General features: G+C 53.9%; 4 protein-coding genes across 13 annotated transcripts; 3 read left to right on the top strand and 1 right to left on the bottom strand.

Annotated features, from left to right (window-relative positions):
* The first annotated feature begins 876 nt into the window (after positions 1-876).
* Positions 877-2032, top strand: Ppp1r27 (protein phosphatase 1 regulatory subunit 27). The gene is made up of 3 exons (XM_021178439.1): positions 877-1144; positions 1246-1396; positions 1678-2032. Exons 1-3 carry the CDS (start codon positions 955-957, stop codon positions 1799-1801), a joined length of 465 nt encoding a protein of 154 aa, XP_021034098.1. The 5' UTR covers positions 877-954; the 3' UTR covers positions 1802-2032.
* Positions 2033-2285: 253 nt separating this feature from the next.
* Mcrip1 (MAPK regulated corepressor interacting protein 1) lies at positions 2286-9698 on the top strand. The gene is made up of 5 exons (XM_021176820.1): positions 2286-2353; positions 7453-7504; positions 7582-7700; positions 8585-8686; positions 8836-9698. Exons 2-5 carry the CDS (start codon positions 7497-7499, stop codon positions 8898-8900), a joined length of 294 nt encoding a protein of 97 aa, XP_021032479.1. The 5' UTR covers positions 2286-2353; positions 7453-7496; the 3' UTR covers positions 8901-9698.
* Positions 9699-9967: 269 nt separating this feature from the next.
* Gcgr (glucagon receptor) lies at positions 9968-23182 on the bottom strand. 7 transcript variants are annotated; one of them, XM_021178507.2, is made up of 16 exons: positions 22042-22487; positions 21557-21705; positions 17590-17729; positions 17392-17494; positions 16297-16404; positions 16098-16219; positions 15896-16002; positions 15651-15807; positions 15410-15569; positions 15275-15335; positions 15076-15145; positions 14674-14762; positions 14431-14569; positions 14323-14364; positions 12981-13114; positions 9968-12831 (listed from the first exon to the last, which is right to left on the bottom strand). In XM_021178507.2, the coding sequence occupies exons 3-15, from the start codon at positions 17650-17652 to the stop codon at positions 13019-13021; spliced, it is 1317 nt and encodes a 438-aa protein (XP_021034166.1). In that variant the 5' UTR covers positions 17653-17729; positions 21557-21705; positions 22042-22487; the 3' UTR covers positions 9968-12831; positions 12981-13018. The 7 variants fall into 7 exon arrangements, with proteins under 7 accessions (XP_021034166.1, XP_029339287.1, XP_021034163.1 ...); XM_021178504.2 differs by lacking the exons at positions 9968-12831; positions 12981-13114 and adding exons at positions 13279-14020; positions 22823-23182 and having other exon boundaries at positions 22042-22278; XM_021178503.2 differs by lacking the exons at positions 9968-12831; positions 12981-13114 and adding an exon at positions 13279-14020 and having other exon boundaries at positions 22042-22278; positions 22449-22528.
* On the top strand, positions 20418-24262 carry LOC110306346. Of its 4 annotated transcripts, XM_021178508.2 has the most exons (5): positions 20418-20583; positions 20885-20940; positions 21914-22048; positions 23239-23383; positions 23772-24262. In XM_021178508.2, the coding sequence occupies exons 2-5, from the start codon at positions 20925-20927 to the stop codon at positions 23851-23853; spliced, it is 378 nt and encodes a 125-aa protein (XP_021034167.2). In that variant the 5' UTR covers positions 20418-20583; positions 20885-20924; the 3' UTR covers positions 23854-24262. The 4 variants fall into 4 exon arrangements, 2 of the variants coding, with proteins under 2 accessions (XP_021034167.2, XP_029339288.1); XR_002379257.2 differs by having other exon boundaries at positions 20418-20940; positions 23239-23565; XM_029483428.1 differs by having other exon boundaries at positions 20418-20940.
* Positions 24263-24773: the final 511 nt, after the last annotated feature.

The following is a 24773-nucleotide window of genomic DNA, read 5'->3' as shown; positions in this document are numbered from 1 at the left end:
GAGTCCACCATTAGCATTCAGGGATGCAGGGGAAGCTGTTGAGTTGGGAACTACCTGTAGCTCCACAGCCAAGCTTCTGGGCTCCTCTGGCCCAGCTCTGTTCTTGCATTCCGTCTACCTGGTAGTCTCATACCCCCAAGCCAAGCATCGCCTGACACCACAGCTGAACCTGTTGTAAAAGCGAGACAGCTGGCAAAGAAGCTGCAGGAAGCTTTGTATGGGGTCCTTCCCTTTCTCCACCCATAATGGAAACCATCCCCCGACTCTTAGGAACAGACTGGATGGTATCTTCAACATGAGTCCATAGGCTGTCCAGAAAACAGAGGCAGTATGTGTGTGTGCTGGGTGAGTCCCATAAGACTAGTAGTGCTGATCTGTCTGTAGAGTTGAGATGTCAGTATGATGCACCCTAAAGGCAGTTCTTGGAATCTACTCTAGGAGAGGTGAGAGTGACACATTGGGAAATGGACAGGGCTGTGACCTCCTAAATGACAATGTATTGGTGCTCTTCAGATGGGGAGGGAGCTCAGCTCCCAGTAGGTAGACAGGTGATCCATCATCCTTCAAGCTTAGACCCTCTTGATGCCCTTGAGCTCACATCCACAGCTTTCTTCATGGACTCTCTCCTAGTCCTTCTGTCCTCTATAAGGCACCTTCTAGGTCCAGCTGTGGACAGGGAGTAGTAGCCAGGAAGGATCTGACCCCTTTGGCCGGACATAGTGACAGGTGTGCTGAAAGATGAGCCACTAAACATGATCCTGTGCTCAGGGAGCGCGGAGCAGCTCAGTTTCAGCCCCTCGCGTCTGCAAGCATGACTGCGTGGCTTTATATAGCCTCGCAAGCCCTTTATAAGCTGGAATCGAGGTTCTGTCGAGCAGGAAAGCTTACACAGATCTGGTCTGGTAGGGACACTTCTCACTCATACCCACAGAGATAGCCCACCTCAATCCCAGGATGCCCAGCCGAACGGTCCGCTATGCTCGCTACAGCCCCCGACAACGGAGGCGGCGGATGTTGGCCGATCGGAGCGTGCGCTTCCCTAATGATGTTCTCTTCTTGGACCACATCCGCCAAGGCGACCTGGAGCAGGTGGGACGCTTTATCAGGGCCCGGAAAGTCTCCCTAGACACTATCTATCCCTCAGGTGAGTAGATAACTGAGAGTCTGCTCTTCTGTCCATAAGGAGGCAGGGGAGATCCTGTTCTGAGGGTTACAGCTTTGACCCTGTGTTCCCACCCTGCCCAGGACTGGCTGCTCTGCATGAAGCTGTGCTCTCTGGAAACCTAGAGTGTGTGAAGTTGCTAGTCAAATACGGGGCTGACATTCACCAGCGGGATGAGACAGGCTGGACACCACTGCACATCGCTTGCAGTGATGGGTACCCTGACATAGCCAGGTGAGACTATGGAATGTGGTTCAGAGGTTTCATCCTAATCTCTCCAGGTGGACCCCCCAAAATATGGCTCTGAGGATGTAGGCAGCAACTCAGGGATTCTGGCAGTTTCTACCCGATTGCAACATTAGAGCAAGCCGGAAAATCTGGCCACAGCTTCCAAGGGGTCAGGTTTCTTCCTCCTCACTCTGCCTGGAAAAAACAAACAGGTGACCCCAATATTCTAGCCCTTTGGCCCCGGAGTGGGCTGAGTAGGCTTTAACCACCTGCCCTTCACACCTCAGGTATCTCATCTCTTTGGGGGCAGACAGAGATGCAGCCAATGATGATGGCGATCTGCCCTCTGACCTTATTGACCCGGACTTCAAAGACTTGGTGGAACTCTTCAAAGGAACCAGCATGGACTGAGCCAGGCGAGCCCTTTGGGGCTTGCGCCTCCTTGGGGAAGTGGCAAGCACCTTGCCCCAAGGACTAGAGTGCCCACTGGACATGCAGTGAGGCAGCCAGGCTGGTTAGGACTTGTGGGGCACGACCCTCTTGCCCCTATACCCATTTCTCTGGCCTGGCTTTTTCTCCAGGTTTGTTTGTTTTTTAATGGTGATACTTTTTACTTTTTCAATAAACGTAATTCCCAAGCTGTGATGATGGCTTGATTAGCGCAGTCCAGTACTAAACCATGGCCAGGTACGCGGGGGCTCGCTGGCAGCGCAGGGCCGGGGAAATGCGTGTCCGGGGCCGGTGCGCCGGTGTTCTTGTTCAGAGATGCCCCGCAACCCCTCCCTTCCCCCGACACCCACCCGTGTTTCCGGGACGACCTCGCGAGCCTCGGACCTCGCCGCACTCTGTTCGCCAGCGATCACGTGGCCCGCGCCGTTTGCGCCTGCGCGCCTCGTCACTTCCGGCCGGCCCACTGGAAGCGGCGGCGGCGGCAGCGGCGGCGGCGGCGGCGAGGAGGGCGAGGTGAGGAAGGCGCGGCGCGGGAGGCGCGGCGGGGCGGGGCGCTGCGGGCTCCGTGGGACCTTGGCCGCCCCGCCCCGTCCCGCCCTGGTGTCGCTGGGTCGCCTGGCCTGATGGGGGAGAGACAAGGCCGGTGTCGCCGCGGGGTGCGGACGTGGCGGCCCCCCCCCCCCAACCCCCGGGAACCGACGCCCGCGGTCCCGGGGCATCCCCTGAGGGCGCTTCCTGCTTTTGAGCTGCGCAAGCCAACCTCCCCAAACCGCGCCGGTGTCCTTGCCGGCTACCTGCCCTGCCCACATCCCAGTTGTCCTGATGCAGTGGCTCTGCGCAAGCCCGGGGCCTGACTGTGGGCAAGCTGAACATGCTGGTGGCCGGAAGTATCGTACCCCTGTTGACAAAAGCAGCCCAGATCCTGGGGTGGTCGTCCGAAATAAAATGGTCTTCCCTCTGGACGCCATGTTTCAAACACAGGGCAGGCAAGCAAAGGCCCCCAGTGAGTTGAGATCAGCTGGTGGATTTCTGGGGAGTGTCCAGGACGTTTAGACAGCGATGTGACAGGAGTGCAACGAGAGCCAGGTCCTTCAGGAGAAGGGGTCTGGGTTTGGGTCCAGTTAGGGAATATCTAATAGTTTGCTAGTCCCGTTGAAGAATAGGATACACATTCTAGGTCCGATGACCTGCCACTGTCATCTGGAAGCAGGCCCGAGCTGTCACAGCACTGTGGCTCCTGCTTGGCTGGTTAGTCGCTATCTAAAAGCCTCACAATTTGAAGCAGGGAGTGGTGGCACACACCTGTCATGCCAACTCTTTGTGTGGTAGAATCAGAAGGATCAGGAATGTAAGACCAGCCAGGGCTACATGAGACCTTTTTTCTAAAAGGGGTGGGAAGAGGAAGGAAGGAAACAACATTTAGATAGTAGACGTTTCAGAAGAACAGAGTGACCAGCCATTGCACCATTGATTGTAGTGGGGGACCACTTGCATTGTCACTGTGGTGGGTAGCAAAGTGTGACCATCTAGCATCATGTGCCTGGCATATTGGATGTATTTAGAAGAGTTGATGTGGTCCTGGATCTGTCCCCCTACCCCGCCTTCCAAAGCCCTGGGTCCCATAGAAGTGGAGAGTTCTATACAGAATAAACCCATTCCGGATCTCTCCCAGTAGAGGGGCTGTGAGCAGACCCACACGGGTGTCACTGGGAAGCAGTATTTCAGAGAGTTTAGGAACCTGATGTAGGATGCAGACAGGAGCTGAGGCAAACTCAGAGACAATGAGCATCCAGCACCCTAGCCAGTTTCTGCAGCCTTGAAGGCCCTGAAGTGTGTCGGGGCTGGGAGTCATTCAGATCAACTCTCAGGTGACAGCTGCGACATCCTCTGCAATAGGACTGTGAGATGCCTTCTTCCTGGCCTGCTGTGATAGGACCATGAACAGTGTATAAAGTTCCCAGCACAGGGATTCCCTCTGTCCTCCCTTGCCAAGGCTCTGCAGTGGCCTTTGTGATTCTTGGTCCCTGGACATTTCTGGGTCTCCACCTCGTTTTAAGTATTAACTGATTCCACATTTTCTACCATATACTCAGTGGTTAGTTGTTAGTTTTTACTGGGATAATGTAGTATAAAATGTAGTATGGCTTTGTCATGTCCATTATCAAGTTGGCTGAAGAGCTGGAGGTCCTTCCTTTGAGGTATGGGCTTCATACAGCCATGCTTCAATCTTCATTGAAGCAGGACCTGGCAACTCTCTGGTGGTAGCCACTTCATATTCATATTCAAACTCTTGTCTGGAGGACACAGAGGAGATAGAGGACCTCTGGCCTGGAGGGGAAGTGGGCACCTGGACAGGTTAAAAAAAAATCTGTTAGATTTCAAAAGGCAGCTGTAGAGAGACTGAGGTGAAGAAAACCTTGGTCTGCCCCTAGGCAGGACCATGTTTACTAGTCTTCCCTGTGTGCAGAGGGCCAACATGCCTGCAGTGGGAGGTGGGATGTGGCTCTGTGTAGAGGCAGAAATGACTTCATAGTCTGCAAAGGAAGCTGGGAAGTGTAGTCTTTGAACAGGAAACTGTCAAGTTTACTGCTGACTATTATGGGGGCCTGATGATACTAGCTGGTGACACACAAGAAACACGAAACAAGAGCTCTATGACAGTGCACAGCTCAACTGGTTTCCACTGGAAGTGATGGAAACATGTCATGAAACTGTGTGTGTCTGCTGTGTAGTCAGTGGAAGCAGGGATGGACAGGGCCACAGCTAAAGGTATATTAATGGAGGGAGTCCTTCGCCCATGGATATGTCTCAGTCAGGGTTTCTATTCCTGCACAAACATCATGACCAAGAAGCAAGTTGGGGAGGAAAGGGTTTTATTCAGCTTACAATTCCATACTGCTGTTTATCACCAAGGAAGTCAGGACTGGAACTCAAACAGGTCAGGAAGCAGGAGCTGATGCAGAGGCCATGGAGTGATGTTCTTTACTGGCTTGCTTCCCCTGGCTTGCTCAGCCTGCTCTNTTATAGAACCAAGACTACCAGCCCAGAGATGGTCCCACCCACAAGGGNCCTTTCCCCNTTGATCACTAATTGAGAAAATGCCTTACAGTTGAATCTCATGGAGGCATTTCCTCAACTGAAGCTCCTTTCTCTGTGATAACTCCAGCTGTGTCAAGTTGACACAAAACTAGCCAGTACACTGAGGGTCATCAGATCATTGTCATCGTTAGCTGTGTCTTAAGAGTTCACTAAGCTGTGCGGTGGTGGAACATGCCTTTAATCCCAGCACTTGGGAAGCAGAGGCAGGTGGATTTCTGAGTTCAAGACCAGCCTGGTCTACAGAGAGAGTTCCAGGACAGCCAGGGCTACACAGAGAAACCCTGTCTTGAAAAACCAAAAACAAAACTGCGCTCTCTCTCTCTCTCTCTCTCTCTCTCTCTCTCTCACACTCTCACACACACACACATATACACAGAGCCTTAACTTAGCTACTCAGTAGGGTGATGGAGGGTTGCAAGTCCAAGGCCGCCTTAGTCAACAGGAAGTTCAAAGGCAACCTGGGTATCAGACCTTATCTGAAAAGTAAAGGGTGAGATTATACTTCAGGTAGTACATTTGCCTAGCATGCATGAGGCCCTAGATTTATGGGGGAAAAAAGTCCTGCCTAGGTTTTGATGTTAGTGACTGTTTGGACTATTTCAAAGATACAGGTAAAAGGTATTGTAGAGTTGTGCCAGGCATGGTAGTGCATACCTGTAATCCCAGCACTTGAGGGGGAGAGGGAGAGTAGGGGATGCCACATTGCAAAATCAGGAGGATCAAGGGTTCATGGCTGGCCTTGACTACAGAGTGATTTTTTTTGAGGCTAGCTTGGGCTTCCTATTTTTAAACACAAACTGCAAAAAGACCCAAAAACATTGTGGAGTTGATGAGACGTATTACATATGACTGGAGTGTTTGGAAGACACTTGTAACAGAAAGAGAGAAAAGCAAAGCAAGGACATGCAGGGTCAGAGGGAGTCTTCTCTGACCTCTGCTCCTGCTGTCATCCTGGAGGGTCCCTCAGGTGACAGAGGCCTGCGCACATAAAGCCTTTTGAAGTTGGACTCTCCCTGGCTGCTCACTGAAAACAATGCCCTCTTCTCTGGGTGACTTTTGTTAGACCACCACCCCTTTCCTTGGGCTGCTGAGCAATAGTCTGTGATCTCTTTGGTAAGGTTCTGCCATTTTTCTTAGCCGATTACACCTGCTTTGGTCCTGGACCCCAGTACACCCAACCTTTTTAGGGACCCAGTTCATCTGGTATCATACTGCTACTTTCCTTGCCAGTAAACACCTCAGGTTTCTCTCTGCCTCACCAAACATAAAGCCTGCTGCCAACTGGGCTGGTGCCAGCAAAGGCACCCAGGCAGAGGGCATGGGATGTATGTGCAAGCCAGGAGACCATTGGAGGATATGGCCACCATAGTCTGAGCTGCTTGGGTAGGAGAGGCACCAGAGAAGGGAGGTGTAGGGGGCAGGAGCACCAAACAAGCATCTATGAATCTAGGACAGAAAAGGGTATCTGCGAGGTCCTAAAGCAGCGGGGGCCCTGGAAGCTAAGGTAGGAACTAGCCCATGAGCACTGTCGCTCTGCCCTGACCTGTAACTGGAGCATCCCCATTTTGTATCACTACCATTATCACACCTCAGAGGGCTTTCCGTGTGCTTTGACGTCCTGAGCTGACAGCTTTGGGAAAGACTAAGAGAGAGTGAGGCTTAGGAGCCAGGTTTGGGGAGGGGCACAGGGTTCTAGAGCTCTTACAGGAGCTGGCTTGATAGGTTTGAGGTATTCATCTGTCTGAATAGTTAATATAATAGATCACTGACCAGAGAAGAGCCTTTGAGAAAGCCTGAGGTGGCATACTTGGGACTGTCTGGGTCTCCATTGTCTTCAGCATCTGGGGTTGTCCCATCTGGACCAAGGCCAGGCATAGGACCAATCTTGTATGACTGGTTTTCTCATCTTAGCTGGTTAATAATGAGATTCTGACCCTAAAATTAGATACTCCAGGCACTTAGGGCAGTAAAAGACCCCTGGCCTATAAATAGGTTGTACCCCAGAGTTCTGGTCGCTAGGTCAGCTCTGCTCCCTTCTTCCTCCTGGTCTGGTGTGTTCTTGATTCTGCAGGGTTCCTGTGAGATCAGGAAACTAAGTCGTTTGTCGAATGTCGCTGAGCTTCCGGATAGATGGTTTTCTCACCATGGAGTTCCCATGGGTGTCTAGGAGGCTGAGTTGTAGGCTTTGGAGAAGCATGCACAGTCCAGTAGTGCTCTGGAGCGGAGCTGGGGTCTGCTGTGCTCTACTCTGTATGGGATAGGCAGACTGAAGACAAGAGTGGGTTAGAGATGTGGCTGAACACATGGCCCCAGTGGCTAAGTTACGCAGCGTCTGGCCCTGGGGTCCTGAGTGACACTGACACCCCATAGCCTGTCAGGATTGCTTGGAGCCCACTGGCCTCTCAAGTCTTGGGCCCAGTCTGAGGATCCCCAGTAGACTCAAGACCACAGAGTTTGTTCCTTCCTCTGCAGAAAGGGCGACAGCTCCAGTGCCTTGGGTTTCTGTTTTGTAGGCCGCAGGACCAGCAGCCAAGCACTAGGACTGGACATCCCAGCAATGACCAGGTGGGTCTCAGGTGTGTGTGGGAGCTGGGACCCCAGCTCTCCTGTGACTCCCTCCTCACACATGACCCTTTCCCCAGCTCTCCTGTCTCCAGAGTTGTCTACAACGGCAAGAGGAATAGCAGTCCCCGCTCTCCCACCAATAGCAGTGAGATCTTCACACCGGCACACGAAGAGAATGTGCGCTTCATTTATGAAGGTTGGTGTGCTCGGTGTCTGTGCTCTACTGCCTGCCTTGGGTGAATGCCCCACCACCCTTCCACTCTTTTTTTTTTTTTTTTTTTTTTTTTTGGTTTTTTGAGACAGGGTTTCTCTGTATAGCCTTGGCTGTCCTGGAACTCACTTTGTAGACCAGGCTGGCCTCGNCTGGAACTCACTTTGTAGACCAGGCTGGCCTCGAACTCAGAAATCCGCCTGCCTCTGCCTCCCGAGTGCTGGGATTAAAGGTGTGCGCCACCACGCCCGGCTACCCTTCCACTCTTTAGACCCTCAGTGAGGAGGGGACCATACTTCAGCGGCCTTAAACTCTAGAACCAGCAAGACTGGTGGTAGAGGGACATTGGGGTGACAACACAAGAAGAAGGCATGGGGAGTGGGTGGAAGCCCAGAAAAGGCAGGATCTGGGAGACGGTCTTCAGGCCTGGAGGCTTCCTGGGGGAGGAGGTAACTGTGAACATAGTTTCACTAAAGTGGACAGAGGTCATACGGTTAGAATTGAACAAATGTGCTGGGAGGTAGGGTGGGTAAGAGAGGTGGGAACGGGTGGCACTATTGCACAGAGGGGACTGGCCTCTGAGCAAGGGCAGGAGGAGTTGACACAGGAGGGAGGACAGTTTGAGCCTCTCCAAGACACCCTCAGGTAGCCGGGTGTGGTCAGGAGGCAGAGGCAAGGGGATCTCTGAGAATTCAAGATCTCAGACAAGACTGTCACACAGAGAAACCCTGTCTCTAAAACCAAACCAAAACAAGCTCTCATCTAATAGAGGGAGACTGGTAGGAGCAGGGGCTACATGACCTGGAACGAGAGCAGAATGCTCTGTTGGCTTGAGTACTGCTGAGCGCTGAACCTGTTGTCTGCTGCAGCCTGGCAGGGTGTTGAGCGAGACCTGCGTAGCCAGCTGTCCAGTGGTGAGCGGTGCCTAGTGGAGGAGTATGTGGAGAAAGTCCCCAACCCCAGCCTGAAGAGTGAGTAGGGCCGACCTGGAGGAGCTGACCCGGCTTCTGCTGAATGCCTGCACTGTGTCCTTTCCAAGGCACCTGGGTTTGGGAACCTCTAGTAGTGGGAAGCGGATGGGGGTCCTCTTCCCAGCACCAACCAGACTGTCCACCAACAGCCTTCAAGCCCATCGACCTGAGTGACCTGAAGCGCCGGAACACGCAGGATGCCAAGAAGTCCTAGAGTGCCTGCCACCCTCCCCTGGCCTCCAGAAGATCAGGGTGCACTTGATGGTGGTTTCCTGTTTTCCTGTGGCGCTGCTCCTGGGGGGGAAGAGTGTGCTCTAGCAGGCCGTGATCCCAGAGCCAGCAGGATTGATGACCAGGGCCCTTCCTTTCCTCTCCAGGGTCTCAAGTTGCCCCTGTCACTGGGGGAACAGGGGCCTGGCTGTATCCGCCCCTGTCCTTTTCCCCTGGCCAGCTGCATCTTGGGTAGCACCTGGCCCGACCTATCCAGCCCTCTCTGCTGTTACCTGCCATGCCTTGCCCCTCTCCTTCCTGGCTACTTAAGGTCAGGAAGGAAAAAGGGGACCTCTGTTTCTTCGGCTGTTGGAACCTTGAAATGACCAGACAGTAGGACATGTGCAGTCCCACCTGCATCCAGTGTGGCTCTCTCCATGGAGACTTGCTCTTCTTCTGCCCTGGACATGTGGGGAGCTCCCGTTTCCACCCCCACTGTCCATCATGACCCTTCCTTGCCCCACTTTCAGAGTCAAATCAGCTCTGAGCCTAGGACAGTGCTGGCTCTCAGAGGGCAACCAGGTCTTGTGTCCTGGTACCTGTGACACTGTTGTGGTCACAGCAGTGCCCTTGGAAAGGGCATTAAGGCTGACCCTGAAGGAGTGGTGCTGCCAGGCCTGTCCTGGCTTTCTGGGGTGTGCTGGGAGGATTACCAAGGCCCCCTTTTTTTATGCCCTCTTGAATCCAAGTGTCTGTAGCTTTGGAGACTGAGGGTCTGTGAATAAAGGCGGTGGCACTGGAAGTGGCTCCATGGCAGTCTGTCAGGCCCTACCCTGAAGCCCGCAGAGCTGCTTCGCAGGTCTGTAAGCCCCGGCCGCCAGAGTAGTCTGCTGGGTAGTAAAGTTACATTGCCCACGTGGAGCTTTGGAAGGCATTAGCACTCTTCAGCCATGCTATGGACTCTGAGGAGCACTGTTGGCTCCTTGGCTGCCCAGGCCTGGGCTGCTGGGCCCAAGAGAGACCTGGTCGCATTTGACCTTCAATCATGGAAACAGCCCTGGAATGCTCCTGTTCCTGAGAAGATGCCAAAATGGAATTTATTTCAGGAACATGCTTTCCCAGAAGAGTATTCCAGGGCTCAAATGGCCCCCAGAGGCATCTCCAGGGTGTGGGCCGGGCAGGCAAGTCTCCCCAGGGAGGCGCAGGCAAGACAGGGCAGTGAGAAATAGCTGTTATAGGTGCCAAGCCACCCCTCACCCCCCATGTCTCAGCATTGTTAGTTCCCTGGGGCCTGTTAGGCTGTTTGAAGACACCTAAGCTGTGGGTGTCCTAAGCTGTGGGTTACCCAGTCGACTCCCCATTGTCAGGACTGGAAGGGGCATAGGGGCTACCAGGACATGGGGGGTGGTCACACTGCCCAGAATACCAGTGCATCCATCCATTGAGGGAGCAAGTAAGGTCCTAACCTGAGGCCGTGCTGCCTCCTGGTGGTGCTGATTTCATCCCTGCTGTCCTACAACACAGGGGGCTTCCTGACCCCTCGGGGAGTAGTGAGTGTACATTGGTTGAGCTTGTGCCACACACATGACCGTCAGCAACATTGTCATGCCCCAACCTCTTAAATTGATTAGTGCTAGCTTCCTGTGGTATTTCCCTGGCAAGGTGCCTGCTGCCAATAGTCAGTCATGGATTCACTTGACAAGGTTAGCCCCATAGAGTGACCTCAGTGCCAGACAGCACACGTACCTAACTGCCACTGAAATGTAAGCCTGACCAGTGTCTTCCTCTTAGATGATATTAATTTTAACGTGTGTGTGTGTGTATCAAAACAAAGTCTCACTAAGTAGCTCTGGCTAGCCTGAAACTCACTGTATTGCTGTGTAGACCAGCCCTTGAAGCTGCAGAAATCCCCCTGCCTTTGCTTACCTGGTGCTGGGACTCAAGGGGTGTGACACGACACCCAGCTAACTATGTGTATGTATGTGTGAGAGTGTCTGTAGAGCCAACAGAGGACTGGAGTTACAAACAATTGTGAGCTGACCAGTGTGGATGGCAGGAGATAAATCCCAGACCTTCCAAGGGTACCAAGTACTCTTAACCACAGAGCTGTTTCGAGCCCAGCAGTGGCTTTGCTTTGGTTTCCTTGAGATGGGATCTCAAGGTGGCCTCACCCTTGTTGTGTGGCTGAGGGTGACCTTGAATTTCTCACCCCCTTGCCTCCAACTTTGTAAATTTAGGTGTCACCATATCCAGTTTGTAGTGCTAAAGATCCTGCTGGGCAGGTGCGCCATCATCTGAGCTACGATCCAGCCCTCACTTTTCTCTTCCTGTAATCTTGGTTACATCAGAATAGGACAGTGACATGGTGGTGTTTGAGTTCACAGTCAGAAGTGACCATATCCTCCTGCCCCTTGGAATTACTAATTTCTCCTTCCCTTTTCCTTTTCTGTGTGTGTGTGTGTGTGTGTGTGTGTGTGTGTGTGAGTAACAGTTTGAGAAGCACCTGCTCCCTTGAGACAGGTCTTTGGTTAGGGTAGACTGGCCAGGCAGCCCCAGGGATCCTCCTGTTTTCCCAGCGCTGGAAGTGCTCTTGCATCCTTGCATGTACCCAGCATGCATCCTGCCCTTTGCGTGGTCCAGGGGATTAAACACAGCTTCACCCGTGGTAGGCAGGCATCCTATCACTGCTCTGTGTCCTCTGCCCTTTAGGGTTTGTTGCTGGTGCTTGTTTGCTTGAGATGGGGTCTCTCTGCGTAGCCCTGCTGTCCTCAAAGTCACAGAAACCCTGCCTCTGCCTCCTAAATTCTGGGATTAAAGGTGTGCACCGTGACTACAGCAGGTCCCTTTAGCCCAGGCTAGTCTTTGACTTGCTGTATTCTGTAGTTACAGGCGTGAGTTTCTCCTGCCTTCACCTGGCAAGTACTGGAATGACCACATCTGGTTGTGTTTGCCTCATTTCCTGTATACTAATCCTAGAGCCTAAGCCCCACCCACCTGTGCATTTTCACCCTCTCCAGGAGACTCTGGAGCTTGTGGCCCAAGGTCCCCTCCTCTAGTCCACAGCTCAACTCTCCCAAGTCTGACCCTCAGTGGTCAGTGTCTTTTGTTGTTTTGTTTTTGTGTCCTTGGTCTCCACCGTCATTTAGTAGTAGGAATTTCTACACACCAGACTCGAGGGAAACACGTGCAAGTGATCTTCCTCCTAGCACAGCTCCATCATTCACATCCCTCTGGAACGTTGAGCATTTATATACCTGCCCCACCTGTCAGCATACACAGCAGGGTCACACCTCCTTCACAGTCACACTCCTGTGTCCCTCCCTCCAAGTTACCTGTGCACACTCATACACTGTGCTGGTAGCACCCGCTATTCCTCTGGGGAGAAGGGGACTGATAGGCAGGACTGAAGGAGGGGACAGTACCATGGAGGAGGGAAAGGGTCTAGAAATAAAAAGGATGCTGCATGCCTGGGGTGAGCTAGAGACTCCCCCCACCACTGTGGAGCTGTCTGTCATAGTTCATATTCATTGGCTAGGTGAACCTACCTGGCTCCCACCTCTTTCCCTGCCTGAACCAGCCTGCACCAGTTCCCTTGGGGACAGAGATGGGGACAGGGTGAAGGAGGACAAGGGCAGAAAGACTCAGGATGGGGAGGGCTGTCAGGAGGCCCCAAGTGAGCTGCAACCCCCAAGGCAGTCACCAACCCTGAGCTCAGCTGGCGTGAAGGAGAATGTATGTACTCTGGTGCTGGCTTGGAGTGGCTTTGTGCCCACAGCAGGCACCTAGGTGTCCAAGGCTCAGAGTAGAATCAGGATCTGGGGCCTGGCACGTGGAGGTCTGGGATGATCTGCCTAAGGCTGCAAAGTCAAGAACCATGGTCTCCAGCAGATGCAGCCAACTTTGCAGGCTTCCAGCCCTTTTCTTTCCCGGCAGTCCTAGTAATCCAGACAGCCATGGGGCATCAGGGTTACGCCCACGGTGCTCCTCACGTCCCTCCCTGCTACCCACAGGCATTGGGAGGGCGGCAGGCTAAGGCCCCTTCAGGCCCCAGTGGTTGGCCTGGCAGGTGAGTCATTCTGTTTACCTTTCCCAAGTGGCCTCCTGTCCCTTCATTTGCTTCAATTAGCCTGGCTCTGCCTGAGCAGCTACAGCCCACGTGGCCTGATGTTGGCTGTGTGCACCCTTCCCCCAGGGTCCTGTACCGTTTCCTATCAGCAACTGGAACAGAGGTAGGTAGCTGGTTGACTCTCCCCACCCCCACCCTATCTCCACACTCTGCTAGGCAGGCGTCACAGCAACAGTCAAAGGGACCACCCTAGAGGTTGGCCACAGCCCTTCGTGTGTCCCATTCTGGACTTGTCTTTGCTCAGTAAGGCTCTGGCTTACATGGCTGAGTCGAGAGCCTGTATTAGGCAGACTTCCTCGAGGAACAGCTTAGGTTCAGGGTGATCCTGGAGGAAGTGGGCTCCTACCCCAGAGCACCACGTTAGAGACAGTTCTTTCCTGGGTTGCACTAGCACTCCACCTGCTGAGTGTGGTGTTCATCCCCGGCCTCCCAAACCCTGTCCCTGGGGGCTTCAAGCCTGCTGTCCACAAGCTGTGCAGCAGCTCCCACTTGAGCTTTTTACTGAAGGACATATCTGGGTACAGGGACCATGTCAGGACACATGGGAACACTCAGAGTTCATAGATAACATGGCTTCTCCATCATATCCAACCCCTACTCTGTCACTGTGGCCTGTGCCAGGCTAGGACAGGTTAGGGGAGTGTGCACAGTACAAGCTGCTGTCTTGCTGCTTTGTCTCTTCATCCTCGGCCGGGCATCCAGTTCTGGGTTGTCCTCTGAGGCCCTTTCTGAATGCAGCCTGGCTAGGCTCCAGTGGAGATTCAGGTGGGGCTGTCAGCCAACCTTGGGAGACTACTGGCCAGTGAGGTCTCCATAGAGGGCTCACATCCAGTCCCACTGCTGCTGCCTGCACTCATAAGCTGAAGTTTCTCACAGGGATCACCATGACAAGGCCCTGCTGGGGCCGTGTGGCTGCCATGGCTGCTGGCCAACCTTTCCTCCTGAAGAGCTTTGCCTTCTTGCCATTGCCTCCAACGCCGCATTAGCTCTGCCTGCACCTAGAGGAGCCAGGGGTAGGGCTACTCTGCCAACCCACCTCATTAGGATCTTGTCTGGGCCTCTGTGAGGTGCCCAGCCTCAATCTAAGCAGACCCAGAGCAAGGCAAGTTTCACCTTGGGTTCAGCAGGGCCATTTGTCACCAGGAAAGGCAAGGACCACCTCATACACTGAACTCCCTGAGGACCTAGGGGGACCTGACATCCAACACATGCAACCTTAATAATGGGGATGAAGGTATGGTCATACCAGGGCAAGGCCACCCTCAGGGCCAGCTCTGATTGTGTTCCCAGCTTCACCTACCTCCTTGTTGAGGAAACAGTAGAGAACGGCCACCAGCAGACCCTGGAGAAAGAGAGTGGTCAAGGACAGCACTCTGGGTCCCAGGGGTGGGGTATGATGGAGACTTACCTGGAAGGAGCTGAGAAACAGGTCAAAAAAGAGCTTGGTGGAGCGCAGGGTGCCTTGGGCATGCTCATCAGTCACAAAGGCAAAGACCACCTCGTGGACCCCCAGCAGAGGGATAAGGGTCAGCGTGGACCTGGCCAGCCTGCAGGGGCAGAGCTTGAGAACCCTTTCCCCCACAAAGGCATTGACCCCCAACCCTGTCCCTCTCCAGTCTGGGCCCAGGCCCTTGCCCTTGCCCTTGCCCACCGAAACTTATAGTCAGCGTAGTGCATCTGATGGGCACGCAGCTTGGCCACAAGAAGGTGAATGATGTGGACAAAGATGAAAAAATTGATCTGTGTGAGAAAGGCAAACATCGAGGGCAGAGCCTGAGAACTTCCTGTGTCCTACATGGCCCTTCTATGCCCCTGATACAGGTGAGGCTGCTGCCAGGTGAGTCCTGGACACATGGCCCAGGGACTGGCAGGCATTCAGCCAAGGATGGGCAGCCTGACCCACAGCCCAGCATGTACATCCTCCTGAGTGAGTGCTGAATTGCCCACCCTCCATCCTCTTAGCCTCAGAAGGCTGAGGAAGGAAGGGCCTGGGAGAGCCAGGCCAGTGGTGGCCCTTTCCCTGCTGATGGCAACGGGGGCCTTGTTTCCTCACCAGTAAGGCCAGGAAGACAGGAATACGCAGGATCCACCAGAATCCCATGTTGTCATTGCTGGTCCAGCACCTGCAGGGACCAGTTGCTCCCTTACTGGGTGGGATGCCACTCTCCAGCCCCTGCCCCTCCCCGGCCCCCAGGGTCACTTTACAAAGGCAGCACCAACTGCTCCAGTCCACTGTACTAGCTCATACTCACTGGACATTCTCAAACCGACACTTGACCACCACCCAGGGGATGACAAACAGCAGGGGCGCACCTGTGGGAAGCAGCAGCTGTGGTCCCACGGCCCTGGCTAGCTTCCTTCCCCACTGCCCCCAAGAGCCTACTCACCCCAGCCAATGCCCAGGTAGAGGGAAAAGAAGCTCCTCTCAGAGAAGGTGGCAAGGCTCAGCAGGCTGTACAGGTACACGCCCTCTACCAGCAACCAGCAATAGTTGGCTATGATGCCATACTGCATGATCACTGTGGCCACTCTGCAGCCTGCCATCGCCTGAGCAAGGTGAAGTGTGAGTGGAGTCCATGACACCCTGTCACCCTACACAGGCTGGGGAGCAGTCCGATCTGGGCTCACCCCGTCACTGAGCCAGACGCTCACACTGAGGTCATCGCCAATCTTCTGGCTGTAGCGTGTCTTCAACAGCCAATCGATGACCAACACAGAGCCGGCCTTGAGCACGAAGGATGCAAACAGGTTCCCATGGATGTAGTTTCGGGTGCAGTGCAGCTTCCTATGTGACAGCATATCAGCACCACTCCTGCCCTGTCCCTCTGCCCCCTCACCACACTGGGTATTAGCTAGGAGCCACACCAATGTACCTGAGGCCCAGCAGGATGACCAGCGCAAGGAGCAAGGCCCCCAGGGACAGACTGTAGCCCACGGTGTACATCACCTGCTGGCTGCTATACATCTTGGCCACCCCCTTCTGCAAACCAGAGGCCGAGTGGGGCTGGGCAGTGCCGTATCCCCTGGCCCCACACAGCCCCGCTGTGACACCACCCCATACCCTCCAGAGCTGACCTGGACCTCGATCTCTTCATCATCCAACTGACATTGGGAGGCGTTGCGCCATGGCTGCCCCCGTGGCCCTCGAACCCACTGCCCATCGGGCCCACACCTCTTGAACACTAGGCGGTGCTGCACTGGGACATGGGTGCAAGCTCTGGTCAGCCCACTCCTAGGCTCCACCCCCTCAGCCTCCCAGGCCTTCCACAGTTACCTTTGTGATACCAAGGTAGGTACCAGGGGCAGGAAATGTTGGCAGTGGTGTTGGGAGGGGTGTCAGGCCAGCAGGAGTACTTGTCGAAGGTTCTGTTACAGACCAGCTCTGTGAAGGTGCAGGAGGATGGAGGAGGGACCAGAAGTCCCCTGAGACTGAAGTCCCCTGAGCATCACCATCACTACACGGAGCCTGCATCTAAAGGGGCTGCCTCCCTGATATGGGCCACAAGGGGCATCCCCTGGCCAGTGATCTTGCCGTCTAGACGCCATGACTACCTCCCTCTCCAGCCCAGCAACATTTGTGTTTGCCCAAGGCACCTCTCCTTCAAGACCACATCCTATCTCAAATGTGCACCAAACCCATTTTGGGTCTTTCCTCTCTGTCTTTTTTATTTTTATTTTTAAATTGTAACAAATTTTTACATTTATTTATTTGTTTGTTCGTTCATTTGTTTAGTATGTGTATGTGTGTGTGTGTGTGTATGTGTGTGCACATGTGCATGCACTCTGAATCATACATGTATGTACACTAGCATATAGAATCATAGGGCACCTTACAGGAATCATTTCTGTGTTTTCCCTGTGTGAGTCCCGGAGCCAGGGCCTGTATCTGCCGAGCCATCTCACTGTATCTCACTGGCGGCCCCAGCCTGGGGATGCATTTCTTTGCAGTTGCATCTCCAGCTTGGTTGGCATCCTTTCCTGGCCCAGCCATAGCTCCTGCATCCTTCTCCCTCTCTCCCTCCCAGGCGCTTGTCATCTCCCTCAACTGAGCGATAATAAGGACCCAATCTCTCTTGGCACCCATCCTGTCCCTGCTCACTGTCTGCCCAGTGTGAGCGATGACAGCAGAGGAGACATCAGATGGCTGGGGATGAGGGCGTCCCACAGCAGGGAGGACAGCAGGGACAACTACATGTCACCATGTCTGGAGGTCAGTCGCCTGGCCTGGAACTGGGGCAGTGGCTGGGCATTATAAAGCCGTCCTTACAGTACACTCCCACAAGGTCTCCTACTGCACATCCAGGCAGGGCTACAGGACACAGGAGTCTGTGTGTGTGTGTGTGTGTGTGTGTGTGTGTGTGTGACTTACCAGTAGGTGGGGGCAGCAGGCTTAGGTTGTGGTGGCATTGGTCACTATAGAGCTTCCACTTCTCAAACAAAAAGTCCATTACCTGGGCAGAGGGTGCCTCTGGCTGGGAAACAGGTAGACAAGGGACCAGGGAGCTGTCAGCACTTGTGTAAAGAGCAGGCAACCCTCCATGCAGGGAGTGGGGTGCACAGCACTCACCACACATGACAGCACCAACAGCAGCAGCAGCAGGTGGGGACAGTGGAGCTGGGTGAGGGGCATGCCTCTGGGTAGCCACACCCCACATCTGGCAGAGGTTGCACGCCTGGGTCCTCAGAGCGTGTGCACCTCTCCTCAGGCTGCAGAGGACCAGAACAGTGGAGTCTGGAGAAAATCTACACAGCATCCTGTTCCCCAAAACCAAGCCTCCGAGCCCAAGGCCTCATGACAGCCGAGCTTCGGGGAGGAGACAAGTGAGTGGCTCACAGTGCCTATTCAGAGACAGGTGACTATGGGCAACTGTTTTCCCACTACATGGAGATGGCCGACTGAAAGCAATCACCTCCCTATCTGGTCACACAAATCTCTCAGAATGGCACCAACAACTCAGCTATGATGTCCTAGCCTAGACATCTCCACCTATTCTTAGCCCGTGGGAAAGCTAACTAGCTAGGCAACCTGCCCTGGGATAGAGAGAGTAAGGGTGTGGTACCCAGGTGCATCGCCACTTGGCCCTCATTCCAGGTCAGTTCCGAGCCAGGGCCCAGATGAGGGACACCTCTGCCTGATGTTTTCGGTTAAGACATAGGATCATCACTGGTGACAGATCCTAGTCACCAGCCCCTCGCTGCACCAGCACCCTTTTTGGCTCTTATGATGGTTTATATGTTCTTGGCCGAGGAAGTGTCACCATTAGGAGGTATGGCCTTGTTGGAATAGGCGTGCCGTGCATGTGGGCTTTAATACTCTTGGCCTAGCAGCTTGGAAGCCATTCTTCCACTAGCTGCGTTCAGAACAAGAGATGGAACTCTCAGCAACTCCTGCAACATGCCTGCCTGGATGCTGCCATGTTCTTGCCTTGATGATAATGGACTGAACCTCTGAACCTTTAAGCCAGCCCCAATTAAATGTCATCCTTATAAGAGCTGCCTTGGCCACGGTGTCTGTTCACAGCAGTAAAACCCTAACTAAGACAGCTCTGATGGATTCACATGCCAGAAAAGCAAAGAGCTTCTTGGGACATCTAAGAAGTCAAACTATGAGCTCCTAGGGCCTCTGTCCTGTGTACCCACAAACAGAATATACAAGATAGAGCCGGGTATAGTGGCACATACCTATAGTCCTACCATTCAGGAGGTGGAAGCAAGTGTACTACCCAAAGTTCAGTGCCAGCCAGGAGGACTACATACAAAGACCCCCTGGGGTGAGGGGAGAGAGGGTGGGGATGAGAGAGAAGAACCCCACTGGGGAAAAGTGGACCCCTGGCTTTCAGCCAGCTGTGATAAGCCCAGCTGAGTTCTAGGAACAGCAGCTTGGTAGGGCTCCCCTTCTGACCTCCTGCACTTAGGCTCCCTTCAGTCACATCTGGCTCACAACCTACTGAGGGACTCCTGAGCCAAGCCCTTGGTCAACAGGGTCTGGCCAGAGGCAAGATCCAGGATTTCAGGTCTCTGAACCTCAGGGCAAAACACCCTCAGAGTAGAGGGTTCCTGCTGGGGACAAGGCAGCAGACAGGTTGAGGAGGTGACGGTGGTTCAAGTGTCCCTACCTCTGGGGTCACCAAGTGGCATGACTTTTCTGATTTGCATCAAACTGTCCCGGATTACTAGTGGGCTGGGTATGGAGAAGCCAAAAGCCAGAAGCTGGCTCTTCGCACACTATGCCTGGCCTCCACCAGAGCTACTGGGGTCTCCTAGAGGCCTGAAAGAGGAAGGGTGGAGGCGGGAAGGCTTCAGGGCAGTGTGAAGGTGATAAGGGATGGCCAGTGTGGGTAGATGGGGAGCAGAGATACAGGGAAGGTGCATGGTGGGGAAGGATGTGGTCCAAGATCCTGCAAGGATGAAGATCAAGACAGTTGGGGAGGATGGTCCTTAGAGTCCAGCTGCCCAGCCTGAAAATGTAAATGTTCAATGACTGCTAGGTGGTGGCACACACCTTTAATCCCAGATTTGGGAGACAGGCAGGAGGATCTCTGAGTTTGAGACTAGCCTGGTCTACATAGTGAGGTCAGGGATACCCAGGGCTATAAGAAGAAACCCTGTCACAAAACAAAACAAATAAACAAACAAAAGAAAAGAAAAAAGAAAAGTCCAAAAATAAATAAACAACAAAGAGTAACAAAGGTGAGACCAAGAACCCTTGAGGGTTTCCTTCCACACACAGTTTAGCACTGAGACCACAGTGGGTAGGCTCAAAACCACTCAGGGCTGGATTCCTAAGGGTTCAGTAACCTCTAACCTTGTCTCTCAAACAAAAGTGGCAGAAAAGGTGGGTGAGTGTTCTATTCCTGTGGATGGAATAACGATGGGGGGATTTCTAACCAGTGAGCATCAGGGAGCTGAGGCTGACTTTCAGCCCCATGAAATTGAGACTCTGGAGTCTCTGCAGAAAACATCTGGACTTTAATGAAATCCGGTTAAGAGAGCAGAGATGTATGAAGAGCAACATGGCACCCTTTCCCTTCCCCTGAAGGAGAGCGGCTGTGTCCTCAATAGGATAGGACTGCAATCTCTATACCTGCGCAGTGTGCCTCCTGTCCCCACGGTGGGCAAATACTGACATCCAGACAGAGCCTATCAGCTCTGATAAATACTCAGGGTGACAGGCAGCCAGGTGTGGACGCCGCACTCTCGCACCTGTGACCTGAGCTGCAGTTCTGGTCCTTTTTCCACCTTATTACCCTCCCTGGCAGGGAACAGATGGGCATAAGGGACAGTAGACCAGGGACCCTACCCTCTTCCTGTCTTGAACTAGGCTGCTGAAATCTCACTCTCAGTGAGACCCAACTGTAGGTGAAATACGGAAGATGCAAGTCTGAACCCCTAAGATGTTTGCCTGTCTTGTCTTTAGATCAATCCCCCTTCTTCACATCACATATCTGGCACACCAGTCACTTGGACTGGCATTGTCCCATGCCACCACCGCTTCCAGCAAGCTCCAACAGGACAAAGGACACGTGGGTGTTTGCAGTGTGGTTACCGATTTTCTCTGCAGGTGGCCGAGGGTGTTAGATGGATGGCCCAGTGGCCAAAGGGAGGCATCGAGGGGAGGGGGGGGGGGAAATCCTCTTGATTCCTTAGAAGCCAAAGTAGCAACGTTTTTGATCTTAGGAATCCCCAGAGATATCAACTGGAAGGGTGTTTTTGTCAAAACAGAGAAACTAGAACAGGTCATAGTCCTATGGCAGGGACAGGATCAGGGGCCACAGGCTGTGACAAAGCCTAGTTCCCCTAAAAAGGGGCCGAGATACCCACGGGCTCGGGTGAGCTCAGATTCCCCCTTCTATGTCTCCAAGACAGAAGAACAGCAAAATATGCCTGGTCGACCGTCGGAGGATGGGAGAGCTAAGAGGTAAGGGATCAGTTGGTTCGTGACAGAGAACTTTGCGGGTCTGAAGTGGGAAGGTGGTCTCTGAGGAGCCGGGAGCCGAACAAGGGCAATGACCTGAGCTTGCAGGGGAAAAAGCCCTTAGTGCACGGTGCCTACACATCTAGCCCTCAAGACTGAGACACTGCTAGGAAGTTCTGGAGATCAGGGACACATAGGAAAGGGAAGCAAATCCATCCGAAGGGGTTGAGCGAGCCTTTAGAGTGTGAGAGGCTGGAAGCTGGGGTGTATTGGGCGTTCAATGGGGCAGCAGGATCCACGTCTGTACCCAACCTCTCCCACCTTCCTGGATTGGGCTCCCAGAAAGTAGAAAGGAGAAGTTCAGACCCCCTAACCTGCAGGAGACGGTAGAGAATCAGGTGGCCCTAACCGTGACAGTAGGACACATTTCCCGGTTTGAAAAAGGTGTTAGACCGGGACGAGAACCGCGACTCCCAAAACCCCAGGGACAGCTGGCTTATGTCCAGGCCCGAGGGCCAGCTCCCCGCTCCCCTCTTCTGCGCGCCCAGGTCACGCTCGTGCTCCATCACCCCACAGACAGCCTGAGACCCTCCCCTCAGGGCCCGACCCTAGTGCTCACTGTGCTCAGTCGCCGGGGCTAGGGCTGCGCTCCTCGCGGTCCTCGAGCGTACTCGGATCTGGGCGCCGGCGACTGCTCGCCTCCGCCGCGCTGTGATGGGGTCGGCGCCAGCTCCGCGCCAGCCGCTCGCAAACTTTCCAGCGGCGACGCTGGGCGGCGGCGAAGGGGGAGGGGTGGGGGCGGGAGCGGCCCGCGGGGGAGGGGGAGAGATGAGGGTCCGCGCCCGCGCCTTAGTGCAGCGGACCTGCAGCGAGCTCTCAGACCCTCTCGGTGTAACCCCGAGTATCTCTCCTGGGCTGAGCTTGCCTGGCAGGTCTGCATCCCGCGTACTCCCTTCCCCTCCTCTCTGGCACACAGGAGCAGGCCCTGACCCGGATTCGACCCTACAGGTCCCTTCCGAGAACCCTCACCAGGTGTACCATAACCCTGAGGATCCAACCTTGCGCACCCTGGACTTCAGAGACCCTCCACGGGTGAATCCTGACCTGGCAGGTGCGAGTCCTGATGGGTCTGAGTTCTCCAAGGGAACAATAAGTGACTTAGCGCGCCCCTTTCTCTTTCAATGTCCACTGTCCTGGGGTCTCATCATTGCGTTCAGGTTTGCAGTCTTGATTTTCTAGAAGGACTAAGTCCCTTACTTAACCACATCTGGCTCCTGGCTGGAAGGTTGCAGCTGCCACACATGCACCGTGGGTGGGAGAGGTCAGGATACATGGGCCGCTCTGCAGATTTCAGACAAGGTGATAGGCTAAGAGTGCCTCTTAAACCCTTTCCAGGATACATGCCCTGTGGGCCTCAGGGACTCCTGGCCAATAAGCCCTTAAGCAACACCACTCATTTGACAATCCACTAACTTCCATATTCTCAGTAGGCACAGCCCTTTCCTAGATACCTCCTTTTCTGGAGTCAAACGTTCTGAGCCACAAGCCTGCCTTTCGCTCCTAGACTCAGCCCTGGAGAGGACGTTCTCCACTGACCCCTCCCCACCCCACCCCTGTGAGCCCTTGAGCCACCTTTTGTTGCCTCATCTCCCCTCCTGCCCAGTAACCTCGGGATCAGAAACTCCCTTGGGTGTTTTTGGGCTTCCACTTCTCTGGCTTCTTCACATCCTGTAACGCCGAGGGTCATGTTGCTTTCTAGAAAGTTCTCCCTGTAACTGTGGCTTTCAGAATGGGTACCCACAACCTCCCTCCCCATTTCCAGCCCCCAGACCAGTCCTCTGCGGCCCAAATCTCCTATGTCTGTGTCCTCTCCTCCACCTCATACCTGCAGATCATCTAGTAAAGAGCCGAGGCCCCTCTAGGGAATCCAGTCCAGCACTAGTGTCTCTCTCATCTGGAACACATCTGGTTTCTTCTCTGTCACCCACCGCCCTTCCTCAGAACTCCCATGGGCCTTGGGTCAGTTCCTTGTTCAGTTGTCCTTCTCCAGGACTCCATGTCTATTTAGGGGACATTGGATCTTGTGCCCCAACCTGTGGGTCCCCTCACCAGTGAGCTGGCCCACCCTCCAGTGGTTAGTAGGCAGACCCTGCTTTGTACATGTCTATAAGGTCCACAGGAAGACCCTGCCAGGATTTGGGGACAGGGATACTCCCGGGGGCTCTGTCTTCTGTGCCCCTATCTTCGGAAGAGTCCACCAGAAATCCTGACAGGGAGCTGCCCTTTTCTGTTTTGATCCAGGCAATGGCCAGAAGGCAAAGGTTAGAAGGCAAAGATCTGTTTGTTTCCGCTGCCCTGTGGGGGCCGCTTGTGCAAGGCTGAGGGGTAGATACAGCCCCTCCTTCATCCAGTTCCTGTTCCACCTCCCCGGTGTTCCACAGCAAAGGTCTGTCCCTCTGTGACCTGGTAATGAGATTTAGGGACGATGGGTGCCAGGAACTACACCAGTGTGGCCCTGGGCTGGAGGTGCTCGGCCTACGGTGGCTAGGGGCAGAGTGGGAGCAGGCACTGGTCTGCAGTTGCCTCTGTCTAGGTTCTGTGGCTCGGCTGGGCTTCCTGCACCTCAAGGTGAGTCTTCCCTGGAGGATGGAGGTCTTTCCTTTCATAAGGACCTTACCCCCGACCTTGTTTTCTTGTGGACAGACTGGGGAGAGGGCGGCAGAACGAGGAAGCTTTGAGAGCATGGGAGAGTAACACAGAGCTGGGCGCAACGTGACTGGCCCCTGGTGGGCTCTCTGCTTACCTCCCTAAAGCCTCTGCTCACACCTCATCAGGTTCCTGGACCTGTTGGTGATCCCTCGGCGACTCTGCCATCTGAGATCCAGTCTGGGGGCTGGGGAAAGGCTCAGTGATTAAGAGTGCTTTCTATGTGCGTATGGAGCCCTAAGTTTGGATCCCTGCACGCACACCAAAAAGCAGGCAAATGTGCTTGCTGCCAAGCTGGAGGACCTGAGTTTGATCCTTGGAACCCTCACGGTGGAAGAAGAGAGTTGACTACTGGAGTTGTCCACTATAGAAGGCACAGATCACACCCCAACACATACATAACACACATACAATAAAGAAATAGAAGTCAAGTTCTTAAATTAAATAGGAATTTAATTTTAGCATAAGCATGGACGGAGTCTATGGGAGCACAGACTCCTCAGTCTAACCCTAACCCTATCCCTAACCCTAACCCTACCCTCATATGCCTTTAGGAAGCTTCCTATTAGGTTGATGTACCAGAGGTCCCTGGGCTGAATAAAATGCTTCTGCCTCTTGACCGTTTATCTCTGAGTTCTTCATATCAAAAGACATAAACAGAGTGGAGCTGAGAGTGAAGGGGGAGGGGCCTTCCCACGTGCAGCCAGCCAGTGTCTGTGGGCCTGAGGACCCAATGGCGCCTGTTGTCCACCACATTAAGGGTTCTTTGGAAGAGGGACCTCCCAGGAAGTACAGCACTTTGTGTTCCAGGACAGCTACAGATTTGGTCAGAAAACACGAGATGTGGCAACGCAGGGAAAGAGGTAAAGACGGTAACGCAGGGGCTACCCTGACACAGCAGATTTGCAGTATTGTCTTCCAGAGAGTTCTCTTTCTCTGCCTCCCTCCTTCTCAGCATCTCATACCATAAGCCAGCCTTGAACTGTCCATGTGGGTGAGATGACTTTGAACTACTGATCTTCCCACTAGCACTTGCTGATTGCTGGATTCCAGGCATTTGTGTCCCCCCCCCCCCACGTGTCTGGATTCCTTTCCCAGTTCTGTGTTTTCTGTCCTGCTGGCGTGGAATC

This window comes from Mus caroli, chromosome 11, assembly GCF_900094665.2.
Source record: "Mus caroli chromosome 11, CAROLI_EIJ_v1.1, whole genome shotgun sequence".
Taxonomy (NCBI): domain Eukaryota; kingdom Metazoa; phylum Chordata; class Mammalia; order Rodentia; family Muridae; genus Mus; species Mus caroli.
The sequence above is the reverse complement of the archived record's forward strand: the minus strand, read 5'-3'. Positions and strand labels throughout refer to the sequence as shown.

What these genes read in the sequence shown, in the direction of transcription:
- LOC110306346 (XM_029483428.1), top strand. Translation starts at nt 20,874, where the DNA reads ATGTCTCCAAGACAGAAGAACAGCAAAATATGCCTGGTCGACCGTCGG. An exon ending in GGTGAATCCTGACCTGGCAG is followed by an intron (nt 22,049 to 23,238) that starts GTGCGAGTCCTG and finishes GTTTTGATCCAG; the next exon opens with GCAATGGCCAGAAGGCAAAG. An exon ending in CCCGGTGTTCCACAGCAAAG is followed by an intron (nt 23,384 to 23,771) that starts GTCTGTCCCTCT and finishes ACACCTCATCAG; the next exon opens with GTTCCTGGACCTGTTGGTGA.
- Gcgr (XM_021178504.2), bottom strand. Translation starts at nt 17,652, where the DNA reads ATGCCCCTCACCCAGCTCCACTGTCCCCACCTGCTGCTGCTGCTGTTG. An exon ending in TGTTGGTGCTGTCATGTGTG is followed by an intron (nt 17,495 to 17,589) that starts GTGAGTGCTGTG and finishes CCTGTTTCCCAG; the next exon opens with CCAGAGGCACCCTCTGCCCA. An exon ending in CTGTCTTCCTGGCCTTACTG is followed by an intron (nt 14,763 to 15,075) that starts GTGAGGAAACAA and finishes TTTCTCACACAG; the next exon opens with ATCAATTTTTTCATCTTTGT.
- Ppp1r27 (XM_021178439.1), top strand. Translation starts at nt 955, where the DNA reads ATGCCCAGCCGAACGGTCCGCTATGCTCGCTACAGCCCCCGACAACGG. An exon ending in AGACACTATCTATCCCTCAG is followed by an intron (nt 1,145 to 1,245) that starts GTGAGTAGATAA and finishes CACCCTGCCCAG; the next exon opens with GACTGGCTGCTCTGCATGAA. An exon ending in GGGTACCCTGACATAGCCAG is followed by an intron (nt 1,397 to 1,677) that starts GTGAGACTATGG and finishes TTCACACCTCAG; the next exon opens with GTATCTCATCTCTTTGGGGG.
- Mcrip1 (XM_021176820.1), top strand. An exon ending in TGTGCGCTTCATTTATGAAG is followed by an intron (nt 7,701 to 8,584) that starts GTTGGTGTGCTC and finishes TGTCTGCTGCAG; the next exon opens with CCTGGCAGGGTGTTGAGCGA. An exon ending in CCCCAACCCCAGCCTGAAGA is followed by an intron (nt 8,687 to 8,835) that starts GTGAGTAGGGCC and finishes GTCCACCAACAG; the next exon opens with CCTTCAAGCCCATCGACCTG.